At 39.4% G+C, this 26,059-nt stretch overlaps 1 protein-coding gene across 1 annotated transcript; it reads right to left on the bottom strand.

The window, feature by feature from the left end:
• Positions 1–4,672: 4,672 nt before the first annotated feature.
• On the bottom strand, positions 4,673–25,429 carry LOC139467584 (SUMO-interacting motif-containing protein 1-like). Its single transcript, XM_071249119.1, has 2 exons — positions 24,791–25,429; positions 4,673–4,903 (listed from the first exon to the last, which is right to left on the bottom strand). Exons 1-2 carry the CDS (start codon positions 25,427–25,429, stop codon positions 4,673–4,675), a joined length of 870 nt encoding a protein of 289 aa, XP_071105220.1.
• Between the last annotated feature and the right edge of the window lie 630 nt (positions 25,430–26,059).

Here is a 26,059-nt window from a genome sequence, read left to right on the forward strand (position 1 = left end):
TTGATTATATTTATACTCATTTAGGGCCCATGATGGATTACTATGTGCCCTCATCATGTATAAACGGCATTCTAGTATCGATAGTACTGCGCCACTCTGAACTGCAAGATAATTCTCCCTTTTGTTCTTTGTTTCAGGAATCACAACATATATGAAAATTATATGGATCAAGAGAAATCTTTGTAAATTTTTACTCGGGAGATGAAATAATAAAAAAATGACTTAATAAAAAATATTTATTTATTTATACGCCACTTCCAGAATTATATATACAATGGAACCTGTCAAAACCGGACTTGTCTTATCGGATGTTTGAGAAGTTAATCCGGATTAGGGAGACTCAAGTACTCAACAAAGTGGTCTGATTTAGACTGATGATAGTGACGTAGTGAATTTGGTAAGGTATTGACAAAGATTCGGGTGAGTCAGAGTCCAGTTTTGACAGATTCCACTGTCTTAGCAAATAAGTGAACGAAATGTGGAAGATACATCATGAAAAAACAACTTCACTGTGTGAAATCTAAAGCCGAATTACGATATAAATGTATGATGCAGGAGTTCTGATCTATATCGACGTCATGTGTTAAACTCGATTTTGTTCTTTGCGAAATGAAATGAGACGTAAAACCTTTGACGGGGGGGGGGGCAAATATTTGTACAAGTATTACTTGTCCCCAACTTGATTCAAATAAAAACTGTTTTCTATATTAAAAAATTCCGGCTGGCTACGGCACTAATGTTATATTCTGTATTTGCATATACATGTCTGGAAGTCGAAACTGTACTTTATACAGCTTAAACATATCATCGTTCGTCTATGAAATTAGCAGAACATCGTGCCGGGAGGTACATCACCCAGGGTGTCATGTACATCACAATGGGGATTCAACGAGTTTCACAAATGTTCTTTTACTGTTAATGTGTTTAGTCTGTGAGCAAACACTTATACAAATTGTGTGTATCAATCAAATGTTTTTAAACCCCTCTAAAAAAAACATGTTCAAAGATTTTGAAAATATGTTTGATATTTAATGACCAAGCTAACCTGGGGCTCCCTTGCACACACAAAAAAATAAATTAAAACGACCGAATCGGGATATAATGTTTAAGCACGGACTAGCAATTGAAATAAGCATAAATAGTCTTGCATTTCAGTTCACAACAGTATCAAGTTACTATGACGTAATATATGTGATTAATGTGTCCACGTGTGCTCTCGAAGAAGACGTCAACAACTGCAACACTGTCATGCTACACGAAGTTAATGATGCTTTTTACTACACAGTGTTATTTCAGATGAGGAGATATTGAAAACCAACACATAAAGTATAAAAAACAGCATGCAGGCTACTCATTTTGTCGGGCACTTTTTGTTGTTTTATAAACATCTGAAACGGATTTGAGGCATCTGTTTATATTTAGCGTTATTCAAACGCTTCTGTAAAAGATTTATTTATCTATCACTTATTTGGAACATGTTCGATGTATTTAACGTTTTCCTTAGACTAAAATGTCCGTGAAACCTTCATTTTGTATATTGGATGAATGGAATGAAAACGAATCAAGTCTGAATATGAATGTTATCGACACGATTTAAAATAAACCCACATTCACACATTACAAACGAAAGCTTATCACACACATCATGAACCATGAAACGAAATTATCTAATTAAAGATTATGAAATGTATGAAATTCTCCCCATGCCCATCAGATACAATGAAGCATCAACATCGCCACATCTAAAATACTTTATCAAAGATTACAAATAACACAAGTTATTACCAAAGATCACGAAATATTAAACATCGCAACTTTGCGCAAAGCATAAAAAAATACCAACAAAGACTACCAATAAAACACTAGAAACCTATCATTTGTCCCCAATTTGTATAAAACTGTTTTCTATATTAAAAAAACCATATTCAAATAGACGTCGTGGCACTAAAAGCTCTAAATACATGTACCATCAGTGAGACAATCCTCAGATTGGGTCCAGCTACACCATACCACTGTAACTAGAACTTGTAACATATATTACATGCATTACATTCATTACATACAATACATGCCGCACACTACAAATTACCATCATTTACTTGACATTATGACCAACACTAAAATCACCAAATACATGTACCATCATTATCAGGAAATAATGAACGCTCAAACTGGGCTCTGACTACAAAATATTACTGCACATTAGAACTTAAAACGGACCGCTACAACATACAATCATCATGCACTAGAAAAGATGACACTTTAATTTATATAATTACAACAGACACTAGGTGTTAAAACAGACACTAGGCATTACAACGGACACTAGGAGTTAAAACAGACACTAGGCATTACAACGGACACTAGGAGTTAAAACAGACACTAGGCATTACAACGGACACTAGGAGTTAAAACAGACACTAGGCATTACAACGGACACTAGGAGTTAAAACAGACACTAGGCATTACAACGGACACTAGGAGTTAAAACAGACACTAGGCATTACAACGGACACTAGGAGTTAAAACAGACACTAGGCATTACAACGGACACTAGGAGTTAAAACAGACACTAGCCTCACAACAGATACTAGGAGTTAAAACAGACACTAGGCATTACAACGGACACTAGGAGTTAAAACAGACACTAGGCATTACAACGGACACTAGGAGTTAAAACAGACACTAGGCATTACAACAGACACTATGAGTTAAAACAGACACTAGGCATTACAACGGACACTAGGAGTTAAAACAGACACTAGGCATTACAACAGACACTAGGAGTTAAAACAGACACTAGGCATTACAACAGACACTAGGAGTTAAAACAGACACTAGGCATTACAACAGACACTAGGAGTTAAAACAGACACTAGGCATTACAACAGACACTAGGAGTTAAAACAGACACTAGGCATTACAACGGACACTAGGTGTTAAAACAGACACTAGGCATTACAACAGACACTAGGTGTTAAAACAGACACTAGGCATTACAACGGACACTAGGAGTTAAAACAGACACGATAGGTGCTACAACATACTCTAGGAGTTAAAACATACACTAGGAGTTAAAACAGACACTAGGCATTACAACGAACACTAGGAGTTAAAACAGACACTAGGCATTACAACAGACACTGGGAGTTAAAACAGACACTAGGCATTACAACATACTCTAGGAGTTAAAACATACACTAGGCATTACAACGGACACTAGGAGTTAAAACAGACACGATAGGTGCTACAACATACTCTAGGAGTTAAAACAAACACTAGGAGTTAAAACAGACACTAGGTGTTTAAACAGACACTAGGAGTTAAAACAGACACGATAGGTGCTACAACATACTCTAGGAGTTAAAACAAACACTAGGAGTTAAAACAAACACTAGGAGTTAAAACAGACACAGGGAGTTAAAACAGACACTAGGTGTTAAAACAAACACTAGGAGTTAAAACAAACACTAGGAGTTAAAACAGACACAGGGAGTTAAAACAGACACTAGGTGTTAAAACAAACACTAGGAGTTAAAACAGACACAGGGAGTTAAAACAGACACTAGGTGTTAAAACAAACACTAGGAGTTAAACCAAACAATAGGTGTTACAACTGACACTAAGAGTTACAACACACTCTAGGAATTACCACAGACACTACCGACCACATGCTACAGACTGTCATCACACACAGGCATTATAACCTGGGTCTATGCTAACACTATGGCGCATTAAATACACATTTCACATAGATGCAGTCGATACGACAAAAAGAATCAAGAATCCGTAACCAATGTTCCCCTGGGAATAATGGAACATCAGAGTGCTTCTACGGAACTGGTACAACAGCCTACAGCCATAGGTCCAGTCGCTGCCACGACAACGGCGACATATACTGAACCACAAAACAAACGTCACCATGGATAGATATATGGGAAAGCTTTCTACATAATGTTTTTTCTGGTCCTCAAAATTCGGCTTATCTGCGGACATATACGTTTTTTGTCCAAACACTGTAAACATACTTGGAGAAATATTAAAAAGATGAAACTTGGCAAAACTGATCATCAAGGTTGAAATTAAAGTGTCAAATGTTCTTAAAGTGAATCACAACACTAGTCTCTGGGAAAATGGCATCACAAGTCAGTATCTCGTGTGTCCGCCAAGTGCATTGATGACTGCCGTGCAACGTCAATACATGGAATGGATGAGGCGGTTGATGAAGGTCATAGGCACTTGAGGCCACACTCTGAGTAACGCCTGATGCAGTTCAGCTGCAGTTGTCGGCCTTGGTCGGACGTCATTCAGCCGTCTTTGAATCTCGTCCCATGGATGCTCAATGGGATTTAAATCGGGACTGAGAGCAGACCACTGCATGGTTCTGATGTCATTCTGCTGGAGGAATTTTCTTGTTGCTCTCGCAGTGTGGGCACGGGCGTTATCATGCTGAAACTCGTGGTTGCGGCGACGTGCCAAATGAGGTAAGGCGTGTGGTCTCCAAACTTGATCAATGTACCGAGCTGCTGTGACACCATTGCCTCTCCCTGGGCCGATGTTCTGGAAGACCACAGGGCCGACCCTCTGTGCCAGACCAATTCCACCCTACACCATGATGCTCGGACCACCCCACGAGTCTCTCACAACAACACAAGCATCCGAATAACGTTCCCTACGGCGTCGCCAGACTCTCTGCCATCTGTTGTTGAGATACAGTAATGGTTCTCGTCTGAGGAGAGGACTCTTCTCCACTGCTGGTGGCGCCAATGCTGGTGCTGTTGCCCACTGAAGACGGTCCCGGCGATGACGTGGTGTCAGAATGGGTCCTCGGTGTGGCCTGTGACAGTGGAGGTGTCTGCTCGTCAATCGTTGACGCACTAATGTCGCTGTTGTGCCCCTTGGTCTGTCGAGCAGTTTCCACAGCAGTAACAAAGCGATCTTGAAGATGCTATTGCACAATCTGACGATCCTGACGTCTGGTGGTGAACCTTGGTCTTCCACTACGTGGTCGGTCATCTGTAGTGTTGGTGGTCTGGTACCGTTGCTGGAGCCTGTATATGGTCCTTACGTGGTCTTTAAATGAATTGGCTACTTGCCGGGCGGTTTGTCCAGCTTGCAATCGTCCAAGGGCTTGGTGTCGCTGATTTCTTGTCAATCTTGGCATGTGGTAGCAATTCAATAACGAATGAATGTTATCCGATCTTGGTGGATTTCTATAGGGCAAGAAATGGTGGAACGCATGTGCATTTTAATTTGCAAGGAACTCACGTGCATCGTGTTACCATGATGCGTTTGGGTGATGCGTTTGGGCGATCGGTTTTATTGTCAATTACTTTGGGGGGTTTTATCATCAAATTTCATTTTTCCGGACAAGGTAATGTTAAAGTTTAGAAACTTTGACAAAAATTACCCAGATGATTAAATGACAACTTTTCATGCAATGTTACTTAGGGTGACGTTTCTTTACGTTTCTTTGCGGTTCAGTACACATTGAAACCGTGTCGTGCCAAGAGAATTTCGTTAACTGACATATTCCCGGATTAACGAATCTTAAATACACAGTAATGTTCTTTGACCTGGATGGACGTCCCCAGCGATATTCGCCCTGAAGTCTGCTTTCCGGATTAATGGAGTCCGGATGAAGGGAGTTTCACTTTATACATCCTACGAAAGGCACCTGGTTTATAAAAGTTATAAGTCTTATCAGGAACTGAGAACCACGGGAAGGAATATCCGTTGTCACTAATACGAGGTAAAATATACCCCTTAACGCCGAGCGGCAAGAAGGATAACAACAAGAACCATTGGGTCTTTGAAAGGCATTTAGAAGTGATACACATAAGGAAGAGAATTTTTGGATGTCAACTTTTTTATTATGAAGAACGTTATGTTCCTCATAATAAAGAAGTTGACATCCATAAATTCTCTTCCCTAACAAGAACGTCTTTCAACGTCTTTTGATATGACGCGGCCGACCTTCCGCTCTTCGGGCAGACGCTCTACCACTAGACCACGGAGGCGGTCGACATGAGTACATATGTATGGAGTGAAACCTCCGTTATCAGGTACCCGTTATTCCGAAATGCCTTTTGGTGACGTGCTAAAGGACAATACTAAAGGACCGGAAGTTCGGTGGTTCGATCTGGGGATGTGTCATGCCAAAATAGGGGCGGTCGGGTAGCCTAGTGGTTAAAGCGTTCGCTCGTCACGCCGAAGACCCGGGTTCGTTTCCCGACATGGGTACAATGTGTGAAGCCCATTTCTGGTGTCCCCCGCCGTGATATTGCTGGAATATTGTTAAAAGCGGCGTAAAACCGGACTCATTCACTCATGCCAAAATGATTTTAAAAGATGGTACTTGTTGTTACCCTGCCTTGCGCTCTGCATTATGGGCATAAAACAAGGACTGGTCGGCTCGGTGTCAGTATACTGTGTCTGAGTGGGGTATACATAAAACACATGCACACACACACAGACACACGCACACACACGCAGGGACACAAACACACATCGATCTACGCAACTGGCATACGATGACATGCATCAACCAAGTCAGCGAGCCTGACCACCCGATCCTGTTAGCCGCTTTGTCCACAAACATAGTCTTACGACAAGCATGGGTAGCTGAAGACCTATTCCAAACCGGCTCTTCATGGGTAGATAACTATGCAATGCTACAGATCACAGTGCAAAATTAAATGAGTCCAGCTTTTATATTATTTTAACACTTGAAGAAATTGAATGTCTGGAAGCTTGTACACGTGGACACCACCAGCTATCATCACGGAAACTATGAATGGCAGTTTGATATGTGACATGAACTGGAACCCGTAACGAAGGTATTCAGACAACCTGTCTCAAGGGACATAACTCCTCTACCAGGTAAATACCAATTTGATTTTTAAAAAGTCATGGCAGTCTTGGAGCCCAACTTTCTTCTGCTCTAAGGCACCTCTTCTTGAACTTTGAAAGTGTTCAGCATCACATTGATGACTTTCCAGGACATTCTCTTAACTAGTATTTGGATTGGCTTGTGAAGTGTGTTATTTTCGCACGCTGTATTTATAACAAATATTTTGCCATTTTGTTCTCAGTCGGGAAAACACATTCTTTACAAGTCACAGACAGTTTTTCGTTTGCCCAACACATCAGCACGAGCAGTTCATGTCATCTCTCACTGGGTTGTAGTGGGTGGCGACACGGCTCGACGCCTCTGTGCACCGAGTGATCTGCCCCTTGCTTCCCTGCCACATGGTTCTCGCCCACGTGCACGGGGGAAAGAAACGGAGGGGAGGGCGTATTGGGGACACCTTCTTGCCCCTCAACAGCTGGGTAGACGTCAGCATCCGCTCTCCCCTTCATCGCGTAGAAAATCAGAACCTAGTTTCGGCATGGCTGCGTGAATAAAGACCGATAGAATCACGTCTCTTTGAGACGGTGAATCAGACTCCCTAGTCGTACAATCAATGACGTAGGGCCTGGGATGGAGGGAGGGAGCCACCTGCAGATGTAGGGGTCACCCTATGCCCCGGGACCCTAGACCGGAACAATTGATCTTGCTATTGATGCTTCAGAATTATCTCCCTTTGAACACCTCTCCACCCAAGAGATACCATAGCGCGTCAAAGGGTTTGCGGTAGGCGTCATTAGGGACTTCCCCATTTCATAATTACAATATCTGATATTGCATCTGAAATGAAATTGGGAGATATTGTCTAAAACACAATGTGCTCATATTCGTAATTCTAGAAATCAAACGGCTAACTCATTGACGAACATGTTGCCTAATTGCGCGCTGTTCCACACGACAGACGTAATTGACGCGGTGACCTTCAGTCAGTGAGCCAACACCCCAACAAATCTCCGTCCGATGCCTGTCAAATCTGTTCTATTACGCTTTTGCCTTTAAAGAACTGTATCTTCTCTACAAAAGTTTACGCAGAATGACATATTTTGCCATATAGAACTTTCATCATATTCCGTAATTGCGCATTAATACTGTTTTGATCGCTCATGCAAGAAATCATATTTCCTGATCGTATTTTCCACTTCTTTGTAACGATTTATCCTTTTTTTTCATCAGAAAATCGAATATTATGTGCGCGGGCTGTATATTTATAATTTAGATACCATGCAGGTTTTACAGAGTCCTAAATCTACGCCTCTGACCTTTTAGTCTCAATGAATGTTCTAAGTGTAAGATGTGACATGTCTTCTTGGGTCATAAAAGTCCTTGCAGTCTACCTATTAGATGTTGCTAATTCAGCTTGTAGACTGGTGAAAGACTGTAAGAAGAAGGCAATTATTCGGAAGCAAATTTTGCTATATACTTTGCTGTTTTGTAAGTGCATCTTTACATTGAAATTATTTTTCTCATCTCATATACACGCTTTTACTATTATATTTACTGAATATAGGACAAAAGCCGCTCCCGGCATTTCAATGACAGTCACTCAGGCACAAGTGAGATGATTCAACAAATAGTTGCAGACTAAAGAACCTATGAACGTAAAGCAAAGCACTCCATACTCGGCTTTGTCCTCACTGGCACGGATGGTTCGAGAGTAGGGTCACGTGATGAGTTTAACCCATACTCTCCGCCCCAAGCCCCATCCAATACATAAAACATCAAGTGGCCATTTATACACACGGGAAGAAAATACTACATGAAAATCGCGTTAGTTGGGCTAGTATTATGTTTTATACATCCCGTGCATTGCTCGGGGCGATATGTTTTTTACTGAAGAAATCTTATTGATCGTGGCAGATGGAGGGTTGTTTTGTATGGGCCACCCCTCCAAGCTAACACGAGGGCTCGGGCCCGGCATTGAATCAGGCCCACGTCTAATGGACGCATTCAAGCAGCCTGTGGATGTGTCAGATCATATGCCGTTCAAACCGAGAAATATCGGCAGTTCGAACATGGTCATCAACAAACTTTATTCTGTGCTGGGACATTTCATTTTTTCTGATTTACATTTGTCGTTACAGGAAAGAGAGCTGTAGGCTGTCGTGTGTTCAACTGAATGTCATAATGAAATTATTCCAACAAACACTGATCCTCTTCAATTATATAGGACCTCGTTTTGATTTTTTATTTCAACATGCCATGTTGAATCAAGAAATTTGATATAGAATTTAGAGCATCTGCCATAACCTGACAATCATACAGATTGTAGCCAAGTAACCATTGGCCGTTCATGGATGGGGCTTTCTGATGGTCTGGTTTAAAGGCATCAAACGTCTCTTTATATGTATATATATTACTATACCCTGTATTGCTGTGTTATTTATCTTGATGTTTGATATGTTAAACAGGTAATATCAACCAAGACGCTGATCAAACATAGGTGAGCTTGAGTGTTTGAGACTAATCTATTAACTTTCGTTCAATGGAAGTGATAAATCTATTAACGTCCAACCTTAATATGAATGTACATGTACACTGTTTTCAAAATATCTGTATGCACCAGTCAATGTCTAAATGAATTGTAAAATTCAGTCACAAAACGTATTTGTTTGATAGATTGACTGATTCTTCTGTTTCAAAAGATTCTACTGATTCTTCTGATTCTTCTGACTCTACTGATTCTACTGTTTCTACTGATTCTACTAATCTTCCGATTCTGATGATTGTACCGATTCTACTGATTCTACTGATTTTTCTGACTACTGATTCTACTGATTCTTCTTATTCTACTGATTCCTCTAATTCTACTGTTTTACTGATGTTTCTGATTCTACTTATTCTATTTATTTTTTTCTGATTCTACTTATTCTACTGATTTTTTCTGATTCTACTGATTTTGTTTCTGATTCTACTGATTTTTCTGATTCTTCTGATTCTACTGATTCTTCTGATTCTACTAATTTTCCGATTTTGATGATTGTACCGATTCTACTGATTTTTCTGACTCTACCGATTCTTCTGATTCTACTGATTCTTCTAATTCTACTGTTTTACTGATGTTTCTGATTTTACTTGTTTTGCTGATTTTTTTCTGATACTACTGATTTTTCTGATTCTACTGAATCTTCTGATTCTACTTATTCTACTGATTTTTTCTGATTTTTCTCATTCTTCTGAGTCTACTGAGTCTTCTGATTCTACTGATTCTACTGATTTTTCTGATTCCACTGATTTTTCTGATTCTACTGATTTTTCCGATTCTACTTATTCTACTGATTTTTCGGATTCCACTGATTTGTCTGATTCCACTGATACCACTGATTTTTCTGATTCTACCGATACTACTGATTCTTCTGATTCCACTGATACTACTGATTTTCCTGATTCTACCGATACTACTGATTTGTCTGATTCCACTGATACTACTGATTTTTCTGATTCTACCGATACTACTGATTCTTCTGATTCTACTGATACTACTGATTCTTCTGATTCTACTGATACTACTGATTTTTTCTGATTCTTCTGATTTCACTGGTAGTGAAACCCGATCACAGTTTATGATTTAATACTGAGTTTAGAATTATGCTGTACTGTTGTTTTTGTTGGGTTTTTTTCACCATGTGTTACTTTATTTACCATTCATTGTTTGTCAACTGATGCAAAGTTAGTGTATTGAATCCATAATGTGTGATCGCACCGATAGAGCAGGGCATGCTTACCCTTTCGCGAACACCTGGTGTGATCACTGATATAATTTTCACCGTCTGTTTGTATTGTACGCCCATTGGAATGTTTTGGCAGATAATTGAGACGGTGATCGGACCGATTATTCCGATTAGACTGATAATTCTCTGGCACTGACGTTATACATTTACACGTGAAATCAGTCAAGCAATCTGTATTATGATAGTGATCAAGCAATCTGTATTATGATAGTGATCAAGCAATCAGTATTATGATAGTGATCAAGCAATCTGTATTATGATAGTGATCAAGCAATCTGTAGTTTGATAGTGATCAAGCAATCTTTAGTATGATAGTGATCAAGCAATCTGTATTATGATAGTGATCAAGCAATCTGTATTATGATAGTGATCAAGCAATCTGTATTATGATAGTGATCATGCAATCAGTATTATGATAGTGATCATGCAATCAGTATTATGATAGTGATCAAGCAATCTGTATTATGATAGTGATCAAGCAATCGGTACTATGATAGTGATCAAGCAATCGGTACTATAATAGTGATCAAGCAACCTGTACTATGATAGTGATCAAGCAATCAGTATTATGAAAGTGATCAAGCAATCGGTATTATGATGGTGATCAAGCAATCTGTATAATGATAGTGATCAAGCAATCTGTATTATGATAGTGATCAAGCAAACGGTATTATGATAGTGATTAAGCAATCTGTATTATGATAGTGATCAAGCAATCTTTATTACAATAGTGATCAAGCAATCGGTACTATGATAGTGATCAAGCAATCGGTATTATGATAGTGATCAAGCAATCGGTATTATGATAGTGATCAAGCAATCGGTATTATGATAGTGATCAAGCAATCGGTATTATGATAGTGATCAAGCAATCTGTATCATGATAGTGATCAAGCAATCTGTATTACGATAGTGATCAAGCAACCGGTACTATGATAGTGATCAAGCAATCGGTATTATGAGAGTGATAAAGCAATCGGTATTATGATAGTTATCAAGCAGTCGGTATTATGATAGTGATCAATTTGTAATTTGACTGTTAATTTGACATTGGCTAAATCATATATATTGCGTATATTGACGATATATTGATCATGTAAATCAAAGCACATACTCATTGATCATTACATATGTTACAAGCAATGTCTTAATTCAGTCAATAATTGAAATACTCAGTCGATTTTATTGTAAATGTGAACTGTTCAGTCGTTTTACACATTCCGACCTCTGAAGTAAGACACTGACTTTCTCTATAACTATATTAACATGGAGGTTACTTAAGACTGGTACTCGTTCCATGGTTAAAAGAACCGTCTTCCACACACTGAGTTTTTCACGGGGGAAATTGTCATTAACTGCGCTGCTTATATCCAGATTGCTTGAAAAAAGCTTTTAAAAAATAATTATCGAGCCATACTTCCTTTTTGATACAAATGATCCAAAATGAGAAACAAAACTGACCAGAACATGTTTTTTTGTTTTGATGTCTACATTTCACTACAATCGAGCATGCTCTTTCTACGGAGATTCCAAAGAGCGTCATACAACTCTTGCTCAAAAGATGTTTGATCATGGTAACAACATTCAGGGCCTTAGTACAGCTTTCAAAACGTTTTATGGAAATATGTGGAGGGAATTTTCAAATTTGACGTATCAATGGAAAAACTGATGTTCGATGCAATTTCCTATTTTGACTTCTACCACATCTGACTTTTACAGGTGAACAGTTTGTACCGGGTGTTACCGGTGGGGCAGGCAACGCTCACATATTAACGAACACCTGGTATCATCACTATTTGATAGGGATTCATACACACATGCTTATAATATAATCGGAATCTTATAATGGATTTTCTTATGATTCTAGAAAGGATTTTGTCGCTTTATTTTGAAAAGACAGAGAGAAAAGAGCGTTGCTGTGAGTAACAACGGACATATTCTTCTGCCCTGATACAACGGCATCTGAAACATCAATGACACTACGACTTCAAAACTGCAACTCTGTTTTCATTTATACTACAGCTTCTGGATTGTCGACCTTATCGTAACGATACTACAGCTTGTAAATTGTCAACGCTATCTTCAGTGAGATTAGTTATAATTATTTAACCAGGTCTCCTACAGACCCCATAAGTCTCTAGCTCTGGATTCTGGTGGTGAATTCACGAGTTCACAGTGGGAATAAGAGTACAGGCTTCGCTCGAGCCAACAAGTCTACCTCACCGCCCCTTTTGAGAAAATATGTTAAGTATCTATTCCAATTCTCCAAGTGCAATGTTATTATGTAAGCATCTGTACTCGGGACATTTTACTTATGATTTAATTACATCGGGTTAATTGTTTTTTAGTATGAACAAAATAATGACACCAAGCGTCCAAATACGGCGCCATTGCGGTGTGAAGCTGAGTTAGCAATCAGATAAAATCGGAAAAATAAATATGAATTATCAAATAAAAAAATCAGGTTAATAAGGAACACAGATGTTATTTTGAGTAAAAAGCAACGTCAAAATTGCTAAATTATAGCTGCTACTTCTTGATGATGTTTAAGAGAATCGATTAAAATTCTTATCCTATAACTTCAAATATTAAAATGTTTTTTTCATTCAGTTTTTCAATATATTTTATGTTATCTAACAAACTCTAAATTTCAGTTGGCGTTTCCATATGATTCATGTACTGCTGCATATTCTACCCAGAGTTCGGTTTGTTTGTTTGTTTGTTTGTTTGTTTGTTGTTTAACGCCGCACTCAGCAATAGTCCAGCTATATGACGGCGGTCTGTAAATAATCGAGTCTGGACCAGACAATCCAGTGACTGACATCATGAGCATCGATCCACGCAATTGGGATCGAGGACATGCATCAACCAAGTCAGCGAGCCTGACCACCCGATCCCGTTAGTCGCCTTTTACGACAAACATAGTCGCCTTTTACGGAAAGCATGCGTTGCTGAAGACCTATTCTACCCCGGATCTTAACGGGTCTAATCAGAGACTAGATATTGTACCTCATGTGTTTTGTTGGTTTGTTTAACGCCGCACTCAGCCATATTCCAGCTATATGACGGCGGTCTGTTAATAATCAAGTCTGGACCAGACAATCAAGTGATTGACATCGTGAACATCGATCTACGCAATTGGGATACTATGACATGGCATCAACCAAGTCAGATATTGATAGCTGAAGACTAATTCTTACCCGGATCTTCACGGGTTAACTACATATACGATATTACTCATAAACTGTAACCACCAGTATTGTCCTTGGCTATACCAGCATCTATGGTAAACATATTTTTATTTTTTTGAAATATCAGTATTTCATGAAATGATTTCTACTTAATATTAATTTTGTTTCAAAATGAACAGTCCCGTGGAGATTCAGGGTTAGAATAGGTCTTTAGCAACCCGTTCTTTTCGTAAGAGGTGACAAACGGGATCGGGTGGTCAGGCTCGAAGACTTGGTTGATGCATGTCCGCGCATCCCAATTATGTGGATCGATGCCCATGATATCTATCACTGGATTATCTGGTCCAGATTCGATTATTTACAGGGCGCCGTCCCACAGCTGGAATATTGCTGAGCTCTGCGTTAAACAACAAACAAAACAAACAAATCGTAAAAACCGAATAGTGAGGATCGGGTTGTCACAATGTGCCATTATATCTCAACCCGGCGGCTTGATCGTGTGCTCATTCCCGAGTTGTCCGGGCCTCGTGTATAAACGGGCCGTCGTGACGTAGGTGGGAAGCAGTAGCTTCACCCACTCGCTCATCAAAACTCAGTCATAACACCAAGCATGGGACGGAAGAGTCAGTCATTTGTGCCTGTGAGAGGTATCATGTTAAACTGCCGCATGGTATCTCATCGGGCTAGCACTATAAAACCGGTATTAGTCCTGACTAGTACAAGATGAGTTACACACACACACACACACACACGCACGCACGCACGCACGCACGCGCGCGCCCAATTCACCTCACCTCACCTCACCTCACCTCACCTCACCTCACCTCACCTCACCTCTATACCCAAAACATTTTAATCTGTTTAACCCAATTGCCGATGTTCCCGTGTGCTTCAGTCTGCTGTTGTCTTGGTCGATGCTTGAGTGATTGTATTTAGTTTAATGCCGCTTTAAACAGTATATCATTTACATCACGGCGTGTCAATTTGATGTGGGAGGAAAGCCCGAAGTAATGCAACGATTAGAATTTTACCACTTTGGTGAAACCCACGAGCACGGGCATAGATGACAAACCTAGGAACAATCAGGGATTGGCACTCTGGCACGCCTAAAGGAAGCACAACGGATTGTGACGCCTTTGACCACAGGGCCAGCCATGCTCCTATCGATTGATATATAGGTTTAAATAAACATCTTTATAAAAAAATATAGGTATGATTTACCTATTCACTTATTAGATTTAGGTAAAATATGTATTTAAAACAGGCTTAGTTTGACAGGATATGTCATGTTGAGCTGTAGGTTATGCTGAGGGGGTAAGGAGTGTGTTTGTTTGTCCCTGCTCTACTCCCACGACATATATAGATACATATTGTCCCAGGGATTTCCACATCACAGATGTACTCACAGACACGCTTATTTATGGGAGTGTCCAATATATACTTGTTTCATTGTATGTTTACCGTATGTCCATGTCAAGAAATCCTCGTTTTAAATCACAGCTTTGCTGACTTAAAGGTAATTCAGAGCTTTCAATCGACTTACAAATGAATAAAATCTTTAATTTAACGTATATAAATATATATATAATTTATAGGAATAGCAGGGAAAGAAGGTAGAGAGAGCTAGCCTAGAGTCGGAAGGAACGGAAAGGGACGACGACAGTATCCCCGAGTGCGCGCGATCTCCAGGGTCCAACGACCACCTCAACTGTCAATCACAGCAAACATCAAAGAACGCGACGTTTGTGATCCTTACAAGCAATAGATACCAAGCAATAAGACGAGAAAGGCGGCAGATGAAATCCGCAAAATATTAAATTTCTCTTTCCTCGGGAGATGCAGATCGTTGTTTTGTCACATGATTCGGGAGATGGCCAATTATGGGATATTGAAGTAGAATTAGATTAAACTGCTCCCAGATCAACGGTCTTGCTTCTCCCTCGGCGGAGATATTGAACACAGGGCAAGCTAGAAACAATACAAAATGTCATATTCAAATGAGCAGCTACCCCTCTTTGTAGACAGGTCTAGGGCACGATTCAGATTGGGTGGGATGCTCCTGGCCTCGGTGTGATGAAGGTTGATTCTTACTGATGAACGCATTTGGAATGAGTTTCATTGCATCTGTTTCTCATTGCAAATGATTACTTTTCGTAATAGTTTCCATATATGGTCATTACTGACTATAAAGACATATCTACTATCACAGTTACCATATATGGTCATTATTGAATAATTAAAACATATCTGCTATCATAGTTACCAAATATGGTCATTATTGAATAATTAAAACATATCTACTATCATAGTTACCATATATAGTCATTTATGAATAATGAAACTTATTTACTATCATAGTTACCATAAATAGTCATTATTGAATAAACAGACGTCTGCTTTCGTAGTTTCCATATATCGTCATTATTAAATATAAAGACGTCTAAATTTGAAAATAGTATTTAGGTTGTAACTCATGAGTAATAATCTGAATGTATTACTTGTGATATAATGGCTATTTGAGTCAACGCTTATAAATATATGAGTGGCGTATACTTCATCTTATTCAAATATTCCTCCCCAATAACGTTTAGAGAAATTTTATTTTTGAACCCAACAATTTGTCAATTACATAAACTGATTTAATGTCTGTAACGATGGCATTTTACCAGTGAGGATGGCAGGGAGATTTTGTTGGTCTTGTACATATACTAGTATTTAACGTTAACAACCTTTCAAGTTTCAAATTGTACGAGAGTTGTTATTACTTAAAGGAAGTCATCAAGCACTACTCGAAGACTGGAAGACATAAAATAACATGTGACATACATGCGTCACTACGGATTTCCGTTGTTGTACGCGATATCAGTGATATAACTACCACCCTAACACCTTGAATGAAGGTCTGGGTTAACCCATGCTTGCCGTAAAAGGTGACAATACTTGTGGTGAGAGTCGACTAACGGGATCGGGTGGTCAAGCTCGCTGACATGGTTGATGGAATTTCATCGTATCCCAACTGAGTAGATCGATGATCATGATCTCAATCACAGAATTATCTGTTACAGACTCGATTATATACCGCCCTTACATAGCTGAGTGCGGCGTTAAACAATAAACAAACATGACATAAGACACCACAAATGAACTTTACGCACCTAATGGGTGGAACCTAACCCGCTCTTCTAGGGTTAATGCTGAGTACGGCTCTAAACAACAAACGATCAAAACGTGATTGAACATATCTTACAAAATGGGTTGAAAACACAAAGGTAAAAATAATACAATAACGAACGCCACGTTCTGGGTTTAACCAGCGCTTAGAAATACCGCTCGATGGACACCTTTAACGCACCATCATCAACACTGTGCGTTAAACAGTGGAACTGATACGTGTACGGCTAAACGCAAACGCAATTGTGTTGGCGTGAGTGAGGGTTTGACGCAGTACATTAAGTCACATCACACCATAAATGTACTTTGTTTGGAATCGAACCCGAGTCTTCAGCAAGGCTTTAACCACAAGGCTACCCACTACCCTTAGTGTGACAGAACATGATAGAACATGATAGAACACGAATGGCCCCAATTCTGGTGTAGACTTGGTTCCAGCAACCTCTGATAGTCGTAACAGGTAACCAAATGAATCGGGCTGTCAGGCCCGCTGACTTGGTTGATTGCGTGTCCTCGTACCCTCACGGCGCGGAATCGTTGCTGACAAAATCGATCACTGGACTCGATTATTTACAGACCGCCGTCATATAGCAAGAATGTTGCTGAGTGCGGAGTTAAACAACAAAGTACAACATGAATAACACCAAGCCAATTACATACAAATAGCATGTAATATCCACGTGGCCGGGTGTAATAAAAACATGTTCACTAAGTGAACCGAGATAGTGATAAGGTCCTGCGAAAATGAAACCCGTTTTTGATTGTATGACAAATGATCCCCCTCAATTTCTGATGAAAACAGGTCGTTATACAAGATTAATACGGCCGATTCAAGGATTTCAACTGTCATTTTCAAGGATTTTTACTTGGGTTACTTACCTTAGTCCGTCAATATTTAATTAAATCCATCATACTATATATTAGTAGTTAGACCTAAAAAGCAGTTTGAACATCAGAAATGTTTCATCAAGATTTATTTTCACAACCAACAAAAATAACAAATTAAGTCTTGGCGTGAATTCCTCATGATCTTTGGCACACAAATCTTTCACTGTGATAAATCACTGTTATTACCAAATATATGTCATTTTGCACAAATTCTAGGCTTTTTGGGCGATTTTATGGGCTTTGCGAGGTTGGCACTAAAAACTAAGTCTTTTCTAGAGGGACTTTATACTTAAAGGCCTTTCCAAGCCTGTATGAACCTTTGTTACAGCGTTGGCTAAATGAACGAAAACGCTGGAATATCAGTGTCCGGGACTGAAGAGCCTGGGCGCCCTCGGCTGTTTAGCAAGCTATACTCACAACCTACACACCTCTTTGTATAATGATACATTAATGCTATAGAAGAATGATTTCATTGACTCGGATCTGACTGACAGGTCCGTCGCACTCGCTTCCTATCTAGGTAACTAATATGGCCCATTTCCCTCACTGCCAACGAGGCCATCATACCACCGGAAGTAAGGACCCTCATGCTGAGATTAGAATGCGTGCGCAGCATTAGCTGTCATGACGTCTCAATTTAATAGATGTCATATTTACTGTTCAACTGGAAAATACATTAGGGTGTTGTAAACATAGTTTGTAGTACTGTACTATTTGTGATTATCAGCAGGTGTAAGATATGTGTGGTATCGTCAATACGGAGAAAGCTAATGCTTCTTCTGTCTCCGTTACGCTCTCAAGATCGGATGGTGTAAATTATTATAAATATTATACATTTAATGAATGAATGTAATGAAATTATCAATGTTTTGTTTTATGGTGTTCTGTCAAGCTGAATGACAACGTCTACAGAACTTACGTGTGTGGTGCCACCGCTGATTTTCAGTGATTCATTCATGTAAATAAAATCATATCTACAGAATATTTGAATATCCCCAAATTAACACACGTGTATTCTCAAAGTCAAGACCATACAAAAAACAAAAACGAATTGACGGATTATCTTTCCTTGAGTTTAACGCCTGCTGACTTTTGAACAAATGCTTCTGACAAAAAGCATCATTTATTAAAATGACGTTATTTTTATTTTATTTTATTTTATTTTATTTTATTTTATTTTATTTTATTTTATTTTATTTTATTTTATTTTATTTTATTTTATTTTATTTTATTTTATTTTATTTTATTTTTCCAAGGCCTAACAGTCCCCCGTTTAAAATTCAGGACAGGAAGGGTGATGTATATGACACCCTTCAAAACAATTTGTAAATGGAGACCCGAGGTTCACTCATTACCGATGCAGTTTGTAAAGCGCATTTTCAACAACATGATGCAATCACTGGCATAGTAGCTTCAGTATGTCAGGAAAACAACTGGACAGTACAAGAAACGCATATCACTACAGACCAATATAATACAAGATGCATTTATTTTTATAGGACTCTCAGTAGAACATTTTATTCGTAACTAAAATTACGGAATTGTATCAGGCAGCTGCAAGCCGAGCTTATCACCTCACAGCTTCAAAGCGTTTCACAGAGCACCTTGATAAGTGGGCCGTGTTATTAGACGCGTAGAACGCAGTATAAGGAATTACAGCTGGGGAACACCATTGGACGATAGCATCCACAGCATGTACAACACCAGATGTACAGGGACACATGAATGACCGAGTCTTGTTGGCAAGATAAGGGTAAAACGTATTACTACATTGCTGTACCGACAATTTAGCTGCAACATACGGGTAAAACGTATTACTACATTGCTGTACCGACAATTTAGCAGCAACACACGGGTAAAACGTATTACTACATTGCTGTACCGACAATTTAGCAGCAACATACGGGCAATACGTATTACTACATTGCTGTACCGACAATTTAGCTGCAACATACGGGTAATACGTATTACTACATTGCTGTACCGACAATTTAGCTGCAACACACGGGTAAAACGTATTACTACATTGCTGTACCGACAATTTAGCTGCAACATGCGGGCAATACGTATTACTACATTGCTGTACCGACAATTTAGCTGCAACATACGGGCAATACGTATTACTACATTGCTGTACCAAACATTTAGCTGCAACACACGGGTAAAACGTATTACTACATTGCTGTACCGACAATTTAGCTGCAACATCCGGGCAATACGTATTACTACATTGCTGTACCGACAATGTAGCTGCAACACACGGGTAAAACGTATTACTACATTGCTGTACCGACAATTTAGCTGCAACATACGGGCAATACGTATTACCACATTGCTGTACCGACAATTTAGCAGCAACATACGGGTAAACGTCTTACAACATTGCTGTACCGACAATTTAGCAGCAACATACGGGTAAAACGTCTTACTACATTGCTGTACCGACAATTTAGCTGCAACATACGGGTAATACGTATTACTACATTGCTGTACCGACAATTTAGCTGCAACATACGGGTAATACGTATTACTACATTGCTGTACCGACGATTTAGCTGCAACACACGGGTAAAACGTCTTACTACGTTGCTGTACCAAAAATTTAGCTGCAACATACGGGTAAAACGTATTACTACATTGCTGTACCGACAATTTAGCAGCAACATACGGGTAAAACGTATTACTACATTGCTGTACCGACAATTTAGCTGCAACACACGGGTAAAACGTATTACTACATTGCTGTACCGACAATTTAGCTGCAACATACGGGTAATACGTATTACTACATTGCTGTACCGACAATTTAGCAGCAACACACGGGCAATACGTCTTACTACATTGCTGTACCGACAATTTAGCTGCAACACACGGGTAAAACGTCTTACTACATTGCTGTACCGACAATTTAGCAGCAACACACGGGTAAAACGTCTTACTACATTGCTGTACCGACAATTTAGCAGCAAGGTACGGGTAATACGTTTTACTACATTGCTGTACCGACAATTTAGCAGCAACATACGGGTAAAACATCTTACTACATTCCTGAAACGACAATTTAGCAGCAAGGTACGGGTTATACGTTTCACTACACATTTGTATCTGTAATTCTGCATCAAGATACGGGTCGTGCCTATTACTACATTGGTACATAGCAATAACATACGTATTGCCGCATTATTGTAGCTATTAAGAATTCATACCATGTGTATACTAATACCACCCTCTCCATTCAGACAACGAAACACTTTCTCTTGCAGTGAACAGCAATTTGATTGTCAACTGAAAGGAAGTGATCGAGCGATACCCAAAGGCTGGAAGATAGAAAGTAACTCGTGACCTAAACACGTCACAATAAAAATCCCTATCTGCACACGACACCGGTGTTATAACTACCAGTTAGGACTGATGTATAGGGCTAGGTTACGTTGAAAACAGCACGGCAATATGCTATTCAAAAGATTTAAGGGTCACCCGACTCGTTCATACTAGTATAATTTATCTGTTATGTCATGACATATTAACTATAGTAATGTGAATGAATTGGGGTGTCCTTAAATTCTTTTGAGTAGTATATATGCCTCGTACTGGGCTTGGAATGAGTGCAAGATGGGTCAGTATACATAAGGAACACCATGTATCACATGTTAATATTTCCCGCCTTGCTTTTACGCTATACCCCCGAAGAGTCGCTCTGAATAGTTATAAAATATGATTTATTATGTCCAGGGTTGACATAGATACTATATGTTATTCTGTGAAGACTTATACTCTAATGGCGCTGAATATGACATATGTATCATAATAATACCGTCACCATCATCTACCGTTTGTTCAACGCTAATGATCTTTAAAAGCGCATCATTACAAAATACGCACCTCTGTGTCACACCTTGGCAACTTTTAAAAATATGATAAACATCTCTCTCTCTCTCTCTCTCTCTCTCTCTCTCTCTCTCTCTCTCTCTCTCTCTCTCTCTCTCTCTCTCTCTCCCAACCCTCAAAGCTGATGTTATTATTTATTAAAGCGGTTGAAATACGAAACTTAAATGCTTATGAGTTTTAATGTTACTTTCATATTTTACAACAACACTCTGTGAAAAATGACAGATTACAAGCACAACATCATCAATACATGAATATTTACAAAGTGTTAACTTCTAAAGTGGGCGTGGACTGTTTCATGTGCAAACTAGGCTTTAAACTGCTGATGAAATAACCATGGCGGCACAACTGACCCATGAAAGCCAAGTTAGATGTTTTGATGTGGTTTTAAGGTTACAAAGGGTTTAGTTGAGGCTATTTATTGAAACAATACGTAACAAATGAGGGACGATACATAAACTGACTAATCATAATGACAGCACTGTATTTTTCATGGGGAAAACCTTTCTCCAAAGAGAAAATATGATGTGGCGGGACTTTGAACTCTTTGTCGCCATCACCACATCATATGGGGCATTGTCTGTCCCATGTTTTATGTAGCGTTCCATTACCTGGTCTTGTGCAAGTTATTCATTATTCACTAGCGATAAATACTGCCTTGTTTAAGATCGAAGCAGGTAAAAGCACATCTTTCATGTCTTCACATTTTCCATCCTTGCCTTCTTCATCTCTTTGCTTCAAATGTAACTTATCACAGCGGAATATAGAATAGGAAGCGATTTTCACGAGGTAACCTGTTGAGAAAGTTAACATTTAATATTAAGTACACTTTATTTTCATTCTGTTTTTACGGTAGTGGATCGTATACAAAGGAATGATTGTATTTCTTCTCAAATGAAAAATATGTTTTGCGTTGAAATAAACAAATCATATTCCTCCTGATGAAAACTTCATGTTTGATTTCAAAGTATGATTAGTTTTGTAGTCTAAATCATTTTTAAGTATATTTGTCATCAGATCATTTTCCGTGATTCTCATTGGCTGATTGTGGCTCAGCCCGAGGGGATGCTGGGTTGAATTGGCTCCCAGAATTCCATGCTTGTCGTACAACTTAATGGGTTGGGCTCAGCTCGTTGATTTGATTTTAGTCAAGTGCGCGCCATCGACCATGCCACAAGTTTACGGTGACACACATTCACTCATGTAACACATTTTGTCCACCCGATCCTCATTTTAAGCTCATTTTAATCGGCTCTTAAGAAGAATGATATAGAGTCCTGGGCCCACTTGCACAAAGCGATCTTAGCGTTAAGACTATCGTAAGCCTATGTTAAAGAATGGGAGTACGATAATGGAACGATAATTTTAGCACTAAGATCGCTTTGTGCAAGTGGGCCCTGGGACTTAAGGACGAGTGATTGAGTTTGGTTTAATGCCGCTTAGAATACTAATTGAGTTGTGTGTCAGCTTGATGTGGGAGGAAAGCCCGAAGTGATGTAGGTCTTAGGCGTTACCACATTTGTGAAAACCCAAAAGCGCAGGTGTGAATTTAAGAATGCGTATCCCAAGTACAGCATGTTTTCTTGCTGTTTCCATTTTGATAAATCACCTTGTGGTCCTATCACATACCTTTTCTATATGTCAGGATGGTCGGTTACTTGTTCCCCTAAGGGCAGACCATTTGATTTCTTGTAGGGGGGCTAATAATTTTGGGTAAATAAACTCTGCCTGAAAAATATAACTCAGCCTCTATTGGCCGGACGGGCAAAGGAAGCGTTACCACCAGCATTGTTCAGGACCAGTGTTAAGGAAGATACTTGTATTGTCAACAGAATTAACAATATCATTACAAGTTATGCCATGAGAATCAAGTTGCATCAGTTGTGAGGATGAAGGTTTTGGTAGGGATATGCATGTATGGGGGCTGTTGTAAGGGCCTGCTTCAGCTTTTCGATTGCCCGTTGGCAATTGTTTAACCATTGGAAAGACGCGTCTTTTTTCAGAATGTTGCATAGAGGAGAGGCGATGCCAGAAAACAATCCATGATTATCTCAAACTATTCATTAACATTGAATTTGTACATGGGAGGTTTTATTCTACTTAACAGTCTACACCAGCATACAGCATACATTGCCTAATTCTAAACATAACGTTGCGCTGACAGGCTTTTCCCATAGGGTGAATGCCCGACAAGAACCAAGGCGAAATATGGGTCTGGTCCTTCACACATTAACGATGAATGACGTATAACAAAACAATATGCCCGGTTAGACAGAAATAGTTTACTATGTGAATGTACATTGACTTAGATTCCAGCTGAGGTCACAGGTTGCCCAGTCGTCTAATGCGCCGTAATTAGCTGTGCAGAGTTGCGGCGTCCCTTTGGTTCGAATCCTGGTTCGATTATGTTTTTTTAAGTTTGTCAGCACCTGTACCCGGGTTGCACTTAAGTGGTAACGCTTAAGACTTGGATAACGCTTAGTTTTTGAACGTATACAATTTTGATGGATCTAGCAGCTTAATTTAAATTGAAAAGGAGCCCCAATGAGAGAACCTATGGAAAATCTACACATGCTTCATTTAGGGCTATAGCATTACAGTAAGGGCTAGGCAGATTGTAAAATAAATGTGTTCAAGGACTCGTGAGACAGACTGTGCAATGGACCTGCATCACTTCGGGCTTTCCTCCCACATCAAGCTGATACACCTTGATATAAATAAAATAGTGTTCTTAGCGGCGTTAAACCCAGCTCACTCACTGGGTATTTACGTCTTCAGATATGGCGCGGACTACAGGAGATGCTCCGGATTCCTGGGAGAATATACAATGGTCTCCTAATAGTCTATCATTCAGTGATCCCAGTGCAGCGATAATATCAAGGTTTAGACGGCACGACCAGAATAGCATTATATGCGCTGGCCACAGGAAGATTATTTAAAAAGATGACTTTGTTGAGAACGTGCTGTCACGATATTGTATACAAACCGTCATGAAAATTAATTAACTTAAATACTCCAGTATTAAAAGCTTTCTGTGCAGCGAACACTTCATTCTGCACTATGGACACCGATTTCTGCACTATGGACACCAATTTCTGCACTATGGACACCGATTTCTGCACTATGGACACCAATTTCTGCACTATGGACACCGATTTCTGCACTATGGACACCAATTTCTGCACTATGGACACCGATTTCTGCACTATGGACACCAATTTCTGTACTATGGACACCGATTTCTGCACTATGGACACCAATTTCTGCACTATGGACAACGATTTCTGCACTATGGACACCAATTTCTGTACTATGGACACCGATTTCTGCGTGATGGACACCAATTTCTGCACTATGGACAACGATTTCTGCACTATGGACACCAACTTCTGCACTATGGACACCGATTTCTGCGTGATGGACACCAATTTCTGCACTATGGACAACGATTTCTGCACTATGGACACCAATTTCTGCACTATGGACACCGATTTCTGCACTATGGACACCAATTTCTGTACTATGGACACCAATTTCTGCACTATGGACACCCATTTCTGCACTATAGACACCCATTTCTCCGTTAGGAACACCCCTTTACAAAGCCGTGTCATGAACGCATATATCTGCGTCCTTGATATCGTTTTCTTCATGACTAATATCTACTTTTGTGTTCTTATCACCACTTTCAGGACCACAAACACTTATTTCCCCATTCTGAGCATATATTTTCTTCTTCATAAACATACAATGACATTAACACCATTTTGAACACCAAGCAATGGCCCGGAACACCAATTTATGCGCCTTAAGCCTAAGTGAACACCATATGTCATAGTTGTCTATTTATGTTGGTTTCCTAGCCAAACATTTGGTCTCTTTTTAGAAATATCTCATTATCATTGACGTTCAAATCATCGCGTTCCCCATCTAAACATGCGTTAAGTCACGTACCAACACGATGATTCACAACATATGTAATGCGCATATTACATACAATGACATTAACACCATTTTGAACACCAAGCAATGGCCCGGAACACCAATTTATGCGCCTTAAGCCTAAGTGAACACCATATGTCATAGTTGTCTATTTATGTTGGTTTCCTAGCCAAACATTTGGTCTCTTTTTAGAAATATCTCATTATCATTGACGTTCAAATCATCGCGTTCCCCATCTAAAACATGCGTTAAGTCACGTACCAACACGATGATTCACAACATATGTAATGCGCATATTCATATATATTTTGAAAAATACACCAGTTTTCTAAAAGGTATAT

The sequence above is a fragment of the Haliotis cracherodii genome, unplaced genomic scaffold (genome assembly GCF_022045235.1).
Source record: "Haliotis cracherodii isolate W230 unplaced genomic scaffold, xgHalCrac1.p SCAF_2, whole genome shotgun sequence".
Classification (NCBI taxonomy): domain Eukaryota; kingdom Metazoa; phylum Mollusca; class Gastropoda; order Lepetellida; family Haliotidae; genus Haliotis; species Haliotis cracherodii.

Excerpts from the sequence above, each read along its gene's own strand:
- LOC139467584 (XM_071249119.1), bottom strand. The coding sequence starts at position 25,429 with ATGAAGAAAACGATATCAAGGACGCAGATATATGCGTTCATGACACGG. Across the intron at positions 4,904-24,790 it reads AGAAAGCTTTTAATACTGGA|ACCAAGGGGCACAACAGCGA; the intron begins GTATTTAAGTTA and ends ACTGCTCGACAG.